This window comes from Mugil cephalus, chromosome 1, assembly GCF_022458985.1.
Source record: "Mugil cephalus isolate CIBA_MC_2020 chromosome 1, CIBA_Mcephalus_1.1, whole genome shotgun sequence".
Classification (NCBI taxonomy): Eukaryota; Metazoa; Chordata; class Actinopteri; order Mugiliformes; family Mugilidae; genus Mugil; species Mugil cephalus.
The window spans coordinates 5,669,393-5,680,000 of NC_061770.1; the positions used below are offsets into that span (position 1 = coordinate 5,669,393).

The 10,608-nt window shown below is 38.7% G+C and overlaps 1 protein-coding gene across 3 annotated transcripts; it reads left to right on the forward strand.

The window, feature by feature from the left end:
• The first annotated feature begins 658 nt into the window (after positions 1–658).
• Positions 659–9,934, forward strand: LOC125018128. Of its 3 annotated transcripts, none has more exons than XM_047601821.1 (6): positions 659–794; positions 4,551–4,889; positions 5,139–5,294; positions 5,405–5,509; positions 5,586–5,626; positions 9,813–9,934. In XM_047601821.1, exons 1-6 carry the CDS (start codon positions 761–763, stop codon positions 9,918–9,920), a joined length of 783 nt encoding a protein of 260 aa, XP_047457777.1. In that variant the 5' UTR covers positions 659–760; the 3' UTR covers positions 9,921–9,934. The 3 variants fall into 3 exon arrangements, with proteins under 3 accessions (XP_047457777.1, XP_047457788.1, XP_047457797.1); XM_047601832.1 differs by having other exon boundaries at positions 5,172–5,294; XM_047601841.1 differs by having other exon boundaries at positions 5,265–5,294.
• Positions 9,935–10,608: the final 674 nt, after the last annotated feature.

A 10,608-nucleotide genomic window follows, 5' to 3' on the forward strand; every position in this document is an offset into this window, starting at 1 on the left:
GCCATTTGGTGTCCCTTCGATGCAGCCACTGTTTGACTTTTCGGTGAGATTTACTTTTTCTCCTTCATATTTGAGGAGAATCAGTCTTTGTTTCTCGTAGGAGACGTGTGCTGTCCTTTTTGCTGGTGGATCAGCGCTCATGACTGTGATTGGTCTGCTGGCTTAGGACACGCCCTTTATACATTCGCGCTTCTAGTTCCTAAGCTCCTAGTTCCTAAGAACTAAGATAATGCAACATAAGTAGGACATGAGTCCAATGTCTGAGGCTATTCAGAAATACATCTCATCTGGATACTGAGTAAAAATAAGCATCGTTTCAGGTCTCATGTTCAACAACTTTCAATAGTTCACCCATATGCCCATTATATGGAGATAGTGTATAGTGTTATGTCTAGTTGTTTATGTCTTTTAATTTTTATGGACTTTAAATGGAAATTAGCTTCAAGCTAAATCTGGCATATTAACGTAGTTCCATATATTTGTACCAAGTGTTCATTAATGTCACTGTCCTCACCAAATTAAAAAAATGTATATATTTTTAACATTTAAATTGTGTTTTTAGTAAATATGACTAAAGAAGCTTTCTGCTCCTGTAACCAGTTTTCATTCAGGGTTATTCATACAGACAGTTATATCTCTACAACATCAGTGAGATATAGAGGGGAGGAGAGTAGAGTGTGAACACATCTTTAAGAGAAGAGAGAAGTTCCTGGTATCACAGTGAAGAAGGACGTAGAGACGAAGTCATCAGAGCCTCAATATGAAAGTCTGTCTGATCTGCTTCATCTTCCTCAGTGAGTACATTCACTAATTAATAATCAATTCAGTTTTCTTCATGTCTCTGTAAATATCAAATAATCTCTTGTATTTGTTTTTTTTGGGCTTTAAAGTTGCAGTTACATTTGTGCTACGTGGTTGACAGAAACAGAGAAACCTGCAACTTAAAACTAAAAACAAGTATTATGAAATGATATCATTTCACAAACTGTACAGAGTCAGAACATGTTTCTTTGTTCACTCAGTTTGTTGAACTACTTGTAAACTTCATTTTCTCTAGACTTAGTTCCTGGAAATGAGAAGAGGAAGATATTGTTTATTCAACAAGTTAAAAAGAATCAGCTCTGCAGCAGAAAAACACTGGTGGCAAGAGGATAGACTGAGACCTGTCAATGCAACAAACCCAAATCATTTCAGAAAGAGACAGTCCAACCAAAAAGCTTGGACAACACTGAGTCACTGTAAAGGAGATTTAGGGTCTTTTTAATCTTTATGAAAAAAAACAAAAAAAAATTGCAAAAGAAAAATGTGACTTCAAACTCAACTTCGCTTTTGACAGTAAAATTACACAAATAGATCACTGATTTTGTTCAGAAGAAATGATTTCAAATCATAAACAGAAATCAGCAAACATGAGACAGCGTTTTTAAAAATAGCTTTGTGGTCTAATTATCAGATTAATTATTTGCTCATGGTGTGTATTGATGTGTCGATGAAAAGAAGTGATCACCGCTTCCTTCCTTCGTTCCTTGATATATGGTCGGAGAAGAGCATATATCAGCTGCTAGATGCACAAAAATGCAGATGTCTACGGTCAAATCGCAGAGAGAATGTGTGAGTTAGACTTTACTCAGACTCCGACGCAGTATCGGCTTAAAGTGAAAAAACTTCACGAAAGATCAGGCCAGTAATTTTTATCCAGTGATTGAGCGGCTACGGGACACAGTGGAGTTGTTTACAACGTTGGTCGTTTGCCAAAAAATGCAATGTGAATATAAACAAGTTTTTTTTTTTTTTTGTTTAAAAAAAAAAGGTCCAGACCAAAGCAAGTGAACTATTGAGAGAGAGAGAGAGAGAGAGAGAACTGTTAAAATAGATTAGTTGACTCAACTTAACTAAATCTAGTCATCTTGTTGTTTTGACTGAGTTAAGCTCAGTCATCTTACCATGTAAACTTAACTACACTTCAAAACACGAGTTGCTGCAAAATGCAGTCAACTGACTTCAAGTTGAGATAATTCACTTCTGAGATAATTTTAAGACATGTTGGTTAAATGTATTTTTTCAAGTTCCTACAAATGTGAATCATGTTGGCTCAACATGAAATACATCAATGATACCACACGCGGTTCAATAAGAAACCTTATTAACACCCCTACAACAAACTTAAACTGAAATTACACTGTCCCTCAAATAAATAACTGTAAAATACATAAAATGAACAGCACCCTTCCTTTGAGGGAGGAAAAAAAACCTCCACCAACATAAAATACAAATTAAAGCTGCAGGCAGTTGCACTAGACCTTCTGTGTCGTCCTCCTCCAACCAAAGAAAACTGTGACCCAGGCATTACATTTCTTTTCCTCTTAGTACATAGTCCAATGGACAAATGGCAAAAGAAATGAGAATACTTAAGGCCCAAATGCAGAAACATCCTCCTGAGTCATACCTCTAACTGAGCAATTTATTCTTGAGAGAATGGACCCTGTGAGTGCACATCTCGGACCCGATTCCCATACTGAAGGAGCACACAGTCTGCATAGGCACAGGGAAGAGGAGAGATCGCAACACTTACAGGACCATGTCCTTGTGGGGCAGCATGGCCAACACTGAAGTGAAGTAACCCTGTACAGAAAAAAGAAAGGAAATATCATACTGTGCATCACTACAAGTCTCCGCATTTCACAATTCCAAACGTGAAACAAACGTTAATTTAATGAACGCTCCAGCAATTGGGGAGGGGGCGAAACGTACTTTTCAGATCTCAAAAAAGAGAAGATGTCGAGGGAAAATTGAAACTTAAATACTTGCTTTCACTCCGCCAGCCCTAGCTAGCTGGCACTACATTCTAAGGTATTTCCGACATGAAATAAACATGAAATATTCATCCCAGGTTGTGGTTTGAGACAGAGAACCATTAGATGACTCATACACATTGCCTACAAATAAACTGACTTTGGTAAAATAATTTTAAATGTACTTACTGGGACTTCTTTGGTGCCGAGGACAAACCTGCTGTGAACTCGGATTTTAAGAGTTGAACAGTGCGTGTGACGTCACATTGCGGGCGCATGCGTATTGGCTGAAATGCCCACCTTAACTTATTTTCTGTGACCTGAACTGATTATTGTGGATTTTTGAAAGAGTTTCCCCGCTTTTTTCGAGTTAAAGTTGTTGTAACTGGGCAATGGGCAATATGTTGTCTCAATTTGACAACGGTAGTTCTTCTGACTGAAACCCTAAATCCCTTTCAACAGTGTGGCAATTGTTAATCCCCCCTCCTGTTCAGCTCCAACACTCTCCTTCTATATCAGACCGTCTGGCCCGCGGTACGTCGGTTATAAGCACAAATGAACAAGTATTTATGCTGTGCATGCAATACGACTGTGTTGCTTTTATTTTGAGCCATGATGTATTATTTACGTCAAGGCACTGTTAGTTCGTCAACAACAAAAAAAGGTAAGATTGAAACAGCTTCTTGCCATCTATTAACCCTCAAAAGCCTGAACGGATCGCTGGCATCCGTCAAGCGGCCGATTTTGAAATACCGTAAGTCACAGTGGTTTGCGCTATTGTCAATATTCATTGTGACTGAACACTGCTTAGTTGTACTTTTGCCTGGAAGACCTTCGTAACATCTCAAGGGTATAACTAACTTTGTTTTTACCAACAAAATCCTCCAAACAACTCTCTCTTGCCGTGACTCGTGCGATCGTTGCTCTTCAGCCTGCAGCCGACAGGAGCGGTGCGTCATCATTACCGTAATGGCAGCGTTTTTTTTAGAAAGCGCAACTTCAATATTATCCATCGGGGAATTACGGTAATTCAAATACAGCAAGCTTCTCTTTGTGGGCAGACGGAAATTCAGGTCTTACATTAGAACATAAACATTTATTGAGATTTATTGAGATACAGAAAATAATTCATGTAGCTACATGATCCACCAAAGTTTTCCAAAGAGGACAAAGTTTCCAACATTCCAATGCGTTATATCCAAAACTACAGATCGATTGTGTTTCATTTTCCTCTTCAACCTACACCAAAACTCTATTTACAGAATATTCTTATGTTTCTGATTACCAGTAGCAGCTTATCAACATATATAATTTACTGCTCTTTACAATGGGAGAAAATTAATATTGAGCAGAATAATCGTTTTGTTTGGCCCTCCAACATAGTTCAGGTTTTTCATGCAGCCCCCTGTAGAAATTAATTGCCCAGCCCTGTTCTATATGGTTTCTCATCCCCAAGAACCCCACAATCCTGAACAAAGAAACGTTATCCCCTTACATCTGGTAAATAATCGTTTAACCTTTAAACTATGGACACATTTCAAAAACCCCAAAACAAGAAGAGGACCATAACACTAACTACAATTTAATGTTAATAAATGATTTTGTACTTTAAATGTAAGACACTCTGTGAATTTAATTATATTAAGTAAAGCCAGAAGTTCATTTTTATAATTTGCATTTGTTACTGTCTTTTAATATGACCAGACTGAAGCATGTAACATTAAAATAGTAACTGATGATTGTTGATCTTTTCAACAGCTCTGCAGGATGGAAACACTGGTCTTGTTAATGGAAGAATCCATACAGGAAAAGAAGGAGGAAACATCACAGTTGGATGTTCATTTACATTATCTGGAAGCAGGAGGTTGTTCTGTAGGAATAAATGTGAAGAAGGAAACATTCTCATTGACACAACTGAGGTCAAAGCTCAGAGAGACAGATACAGCATTGAATATATAAGCAGAGATGCCCTATCAGCTGACACTCTGTATGTGAGCATCACACAGCTGAAGAAGTCTGACTCAGGATGGTACAGGTGTTCTTTGGACAGAACTTTGTTTGATTCATCTGAGGATTTTGAGATCACTGTCACAGAAGGTGAGTTTCTACTGAAAGTCATGAAAATGTTCCTTCATGTCTGTTTCACTGAAGCTACTTCTGATTGACAGAAACAGTTTCACCTGATGTTCATGAAGTAACCAGTTCACCTGCTGCTTCATGCAGTGTTGTTATAAATGACTGAATGATGATTGAATCATTTCATTTTCTAAAGCACTCTGTAACATCAGGAGGAAATCACTCACCAGGATTTATTTGTCTCCATTTCTGATTGTTTCATGTTCACACCTTCAACTGCTCCACAACCAACATCGACTTTAGGACATTTTTTAACAACAACGTATCTCTCATCATCCCTCACTACAACAACAACACAGACTTTAATGTCCACACTTTCATCCTCCTCCTCTGCAGCCACCAAGCTTCAGGAAACATCACCTGCAGGTTTGTTGAACTGTTCTTCTATCACTGAATGTAAAGTTCATCAGCTCAGAGTCATCAACAGTTATGTACCACTCTTCTTCCTCCTCATTCTTCTCTTGTGTCTCCACCAGGTTTCCTCTTGGTTGTGGTTGTATGTGTACCTGTGGTGGTGATAGTTTTACTGCTACCTGTTGTTCTGCTGCTCATCTACAGAAAGAAGAGAGAGGACTGTGTCTGTGAGTGACCTTCCAAACGTATCTGCTCCTTTAAGAATCATTTAGACAGAGAGAAAATACTTTGTCTTTTCTACAGGTTGGAAGAGGAGAAGAAACTCAGACCACAACAGGACTGAGGTGACGTTCTTTAACTCATCTGTCTTTATTCTTTGTAGTCCTTTGCTTCATTCACTACTGGCTATTAAGTATTTGTTTTGACGTGCACTCGGGTAATAAATCAACGAATCCTCCCTTGGCAGGGTCAAGCAGGTTACATTGGGGCACATTAGTGGCACAGGTGGGTGTGATCAAAGGATGAAGCAAACAGTTTTTGACCTAATGGTAGTGAAGAGTCCTTTGCTTCGTTCATTACTGGCTAACAAGTATTTGTTTTGATGTGCACTCAGGTAAAAAAACAATGAATCCCCCTTTGGTGAAATAATGTGTAATTTCTTACTTAACAATTATCCATGTGAAAATAAACAGGAAAACCCAAGCACAGTTAAAAACTGTTTGCTTCTTCCTCCAATCAACCTCTGATCACACACACCTGTGCCCCTGATGTGACCTAATGTAACTTGACCCGCCAACTTCCGGCTCTGGTCTGTAAACACATTAATGAAATGCTGCCCCCTAGTGGCTTAGAGGTACAGTGTTTATAAATTAAAACATGGCTCCTATGTTCTCACTGTTTCCTCTTACAGTTTTTTACAACCGCTATGACCCGTTTGTCAGAACCTTAAACACTTTTTCAAAACTGTTAACACATCCCACCTGAAACCCACAAATCCCCCAAACAGTTAATTTCATGCTCAAAATCACGCAGTGTAACTAAACACAGACACACACTTCCAAAATACAATACACTAACACAGTTCACCAAATCTGCCAAAGCACCGACACACGTTGTCTTCCAACAGAAACATTTAGTCAGTCACAGCATAGTGTCATAAAAAACACTGACAACTGATGTAATAACACAAACTGAATCACTTTTCATGTGTCAAATCTACTTTTTTTTTCCTTTTTCTTTGACAATCAATAGATTATTGTATTGATCATACATGTAAATTAATGTTTGTGATGATGTTCTTCAGTTTTCATTTGCTGGGCATGAATTTTGTTCACCCAGTACAAAAAGTGAACAACCCATGTCAGAGCAGCTTCGCAGAATGTTTATGAAATAAGAAGACAGTAAATGACAGGATTTGCAGTAAACACTTTACTGTATTGCAAATGAAAATGACTTACAGCAAAGAGGAGAAATCCGCATTTGGCTGTCATTCATTACTGTAATGGAGGAGCAGAAGAAATCACTGTAAACAGGGAAAAAAGAGAAGCTGATCTGCTTGGTCGTCAGCATTGGGCCACATATTTTCATCGACATCACACCTGATGTCTTCTCTGGCCAGGCATCTTGGGAAGTATCTTTTTGCATGCCTTATCCAGCCCTGGCATGCAGCAGCCATTGCATCCAGGAGGGACATCTGGTCATGTGGATGGTGATCGAATACTTTCCACCTCCAGGCTGAAAAATACTCCTCTATTGGATTGTGGAAATGGGAGTAAGGGGCAAGGAAAAGGGACATCATCCTGGGATGGGCATCAAACCAAGCTGTGACTGCATTTGAATAGTGGAATGCCACATTGTCCCAGTTGATCACATATGTTAGCAAGTTACCCCCCAACTCACCCTGTCCCCTTTCCCCCTCAGGTACCAGTCTATCATACAGCTCTTCTATAACTGGAGAGGCCTTTTGGTGTTGTAGGGGCCAATTTGACTTTCATGCAGGAGCACACCATTATTAGATATTGTTGGCTCCTCTCTGGCCTGGCACAGCAACCGTGACTCTTTTACCAATGAAGTTTCTGCCCCACCTATTGTTTTTGGCCAAGTTGAAGCCAGCCTCATCAATGTACATTATGTTGTGTGGGACTTGATTGGTCTCCAACTCTATGACTCTCTGTAAGCAATCAAATAAAATGTATGTAAATGATTTAGAGTACTTTACGTAATAGGGTCATAGTAGTTGACTGCGAAACACACAATTAGTACAGTGTATTTTGGATTTACAGTAATAACTAGGGGTGTAATGATTCATCCACTACATCGATGAATCGATTTATTTTCCTACGATCCAACTACATCGACCTGTGCTCGGCAAGTTAGCCTCCCAGACGACATACATCGATCTAATATCGATTTAAAAGGTAATCAATCGATCGCGACGGAGCGTTCTACACGGACTCTTTGAAGTGCTACACACACAGTGTTACCCGCTTCTAGAAGACCGGCAGCACGAATTTGGAACTTTGGATGTGAAAGCGAACAGCCAGCAGCCCTGCAGGGACTACTGCAAAGAGGAGAAGATTGGAAAACGATTCAATTTCGTAACGTCAGTGACGACATAACGTCACATATTCGTGTTTTACTGTTGTTCACTACAATGATAAAATCCGTTTTTATTACACTTAATTATAGCTTGGTCTTGTTATGTTGTGCATAAGCAAAGCTATTGAAATCAGTAAACACGATGACATGCTTGGAAAGTGGGTGAAATAACCAACAGCATGTAGCTACTTGTTTAATGAAAAACTTGAATGGCCTTCTGGGAGTAGATGCTACAATCCTCTCCATTTTCCTTTTAGTATGTTATCATCATGACACGGAGCAAGAAGGACATTTTGTCCTTTTTTCTTTTTTTTCTTTCTATTTTTCCTCCTTACTTTGCTGTGAAAAATAACTCTGCATGTAGCTAAATGCTTAGATTAAAAAAGTGTCATTTTGCCATTAAAAGTTTTATTTTGTGCAAAAACAGAAATCTTATTTTACAAAAAAGACAAATATGGTTTCAATGTCTATTGAGCGAGTTTTATTTTATGTTTTTTGAGACAAAGAATGAATGACAAAGAATCGTTTCGGATCGTATCTTTCTAAATGAACCAAAATCGTCCTTGAATTGTATCGGCAACCACGAATCGTGAATCGAATCGAATCGTTGTTAAAACCAATCGTTACACCCCTAGTATAATAACACCTTAATAATAACCTTAATAATAATAGTAATAACCTTACCTGGACATATTGGTGACGAAGTTCCTTCATGCAAACACTGTTCCTTTCAAAAGGGACTTTATAGAGTTCCTTCATCGAACCCTGTGTTTAGCCAGAGTTCGAAAAATAGATGTAAGGCTGATTGCTTTGATGTTTTCAAAGACAAGGTTGTCTTGTAAAATATTGGCCTGAATTTCTTTCACTTTTATTTCCTTGTTAGCAATCACCATGTTGACAATGGCAAGCTCCCCCTGCCCCTGCCCCCTGAAGCACGTAAACATTGAACCCTTAGAGGAACAAAGTTATATATTACTGTAGGGGCCAGAAGAATACAGTTACTGTAATTCGTGTTACACTGTTCAGTAGGAAAGGCCCTTATACAATACAGTGAATACTGTAATCTACCTGTTGGTTGCTTGAAAAACCGGACAATGGATGCCATTGTGCTCTGGCTGAGATCTGGCTGCACACGTTCTCCAGCCTCTCTATGTGACAACCCATGGTTGATGACATGGTCGATGATGGTAGCTTGTATTTCATCTGTCACCCTATCTCTGGCTCTTCTTTGAACCCCACCACACATTCTAACTCCCTCTCCCTCTAGGCATTTTTCTCACTTGTGCCTTGTCTTATCTTTTCTTCTTTTCCCTTACAAGATCCGCCTATACAGTGAATATAGGTGATGTGATTGAGAAAAGTCCAGCACCTGAGTTGGGTGAGACGGGAATCAGAACAATGTAATCTTCAATTCATTAGTTTTGAACACAAGGTTTTCTGTCTTGACAAACCGCGTGAAAGCGTCTACTGTTTTGGTCTTGATTGAGCTTGTGTGTAAAAGGAGTTAAAACTCATTTTAAACGTGTAAAATATGTGTATTTTGTGTCAAAAGAAGAAGAATTGTGTTAATTGTATGACCCACACCGGCAGATGTTGTGGTAACTGTGTGAAGAGTTTTGAAAAAGCGTTAAAAGTATTGAACAACAGGTCATAGCAGTCGTGAAAAACTGTAAGAAGAACTCTGCTGCACTGGAGAGAAACTGAAACTCTGACCATCGTTGTATTAAATGGAGGAAAAGCAAAGAAACATCTGAAGCCACAAATACATAGTCCACTTCTCTATGTGTTAACGTCACATTACACACTCTAAATACTTCTGTTTCTATCATCACACTCTTGTGCTCCTTGTTTTCAGCTTCTGTTTTCTCAAGTTGCTGCTGTCACTGTGTTTTTCATTTGTAGTCAAATCAAATCAAGTTATTTTTTCTCCAGGTTGCTGTCTATGAGAACTGTTCTCCTGTCTCTACATGTGAGGACTCCACCTACCAGAGCCTGAATCCAGCCAGCAGGGACCAGGACCAAACCTACGTCTACATTTAGAGCTGGATTTCATACTGTGCAGGTTAATATCTCAGGGTGCCAGTACTGGGTTATTGTATATTATTATAATATAATAATAAATATATCAATATTATATATATTTCTTGTCATGATTCAATTTATTAATATCTTCTCAGTTACTCAAAAGCACCACCTCTTGGTGATTCAGTGTTTTGTCTGGGTGTAACATTTGAGACAATAAGTTTAGTATTGTTAATTGTTAATAAAGATTGAGCATACATTGTCTGTGTAGTTTTATTCTTGCAAGAAGATGGAAGTTCAATAGGTGTGTGGCAAAGGACGCAGCTTTAACCTTCCTATTATCCTTCAATGTGTATCATTCAAAAACTAATTTTTCACCCCCCCCCCCCCCCTTTTTTTTTTGCTTCATATTTCATGACTTTTCCTAATTTGATGGGTACAACTGGTTAAGCATAAAATTACTGTGATGATATTTTTCAATTTGCTGTACACACATTGCGTGCATTGGTGTTCCTCTGGGGTCTGTTTTAGTTGTGTAAATGTTGTATGTCTGTGTGTGCGACCTAACATCCCCACACCTGCAGGTGCAGAGTTGATACTTTTGAGTTGATATATAACAGGAGGGAGGGAAAAACAACTATTCCCACTAGGACTTTGATCATTCTTGTGGTGTGGGCACGTAGAAAACAACTTGACTTGTGATCTC

Bases quoted from the DNA above. Each gene is read 5' to 3' on its own strand.
- LOC125018128 (XM_047601821.1), top strand. From the start codon at position 761: ATGAAAGTCTGTCTGATCTGCTTCATCTTCCTCA. The intron at 795-4,550 runs GTGAGTACATTC...TCTTTTCAACAG, and splicing joins GATCTGCTTCATCTTCCTCA to CTCTGCAGGATGGAAACACT. The intron at 5,295-5,404 runs GTTTGTTGAACT...TGTCTCCACCAG, and splicing joins TCAGGAAACATCACCTGCAG to GTTTCCTCTTGGTTGTGGTT.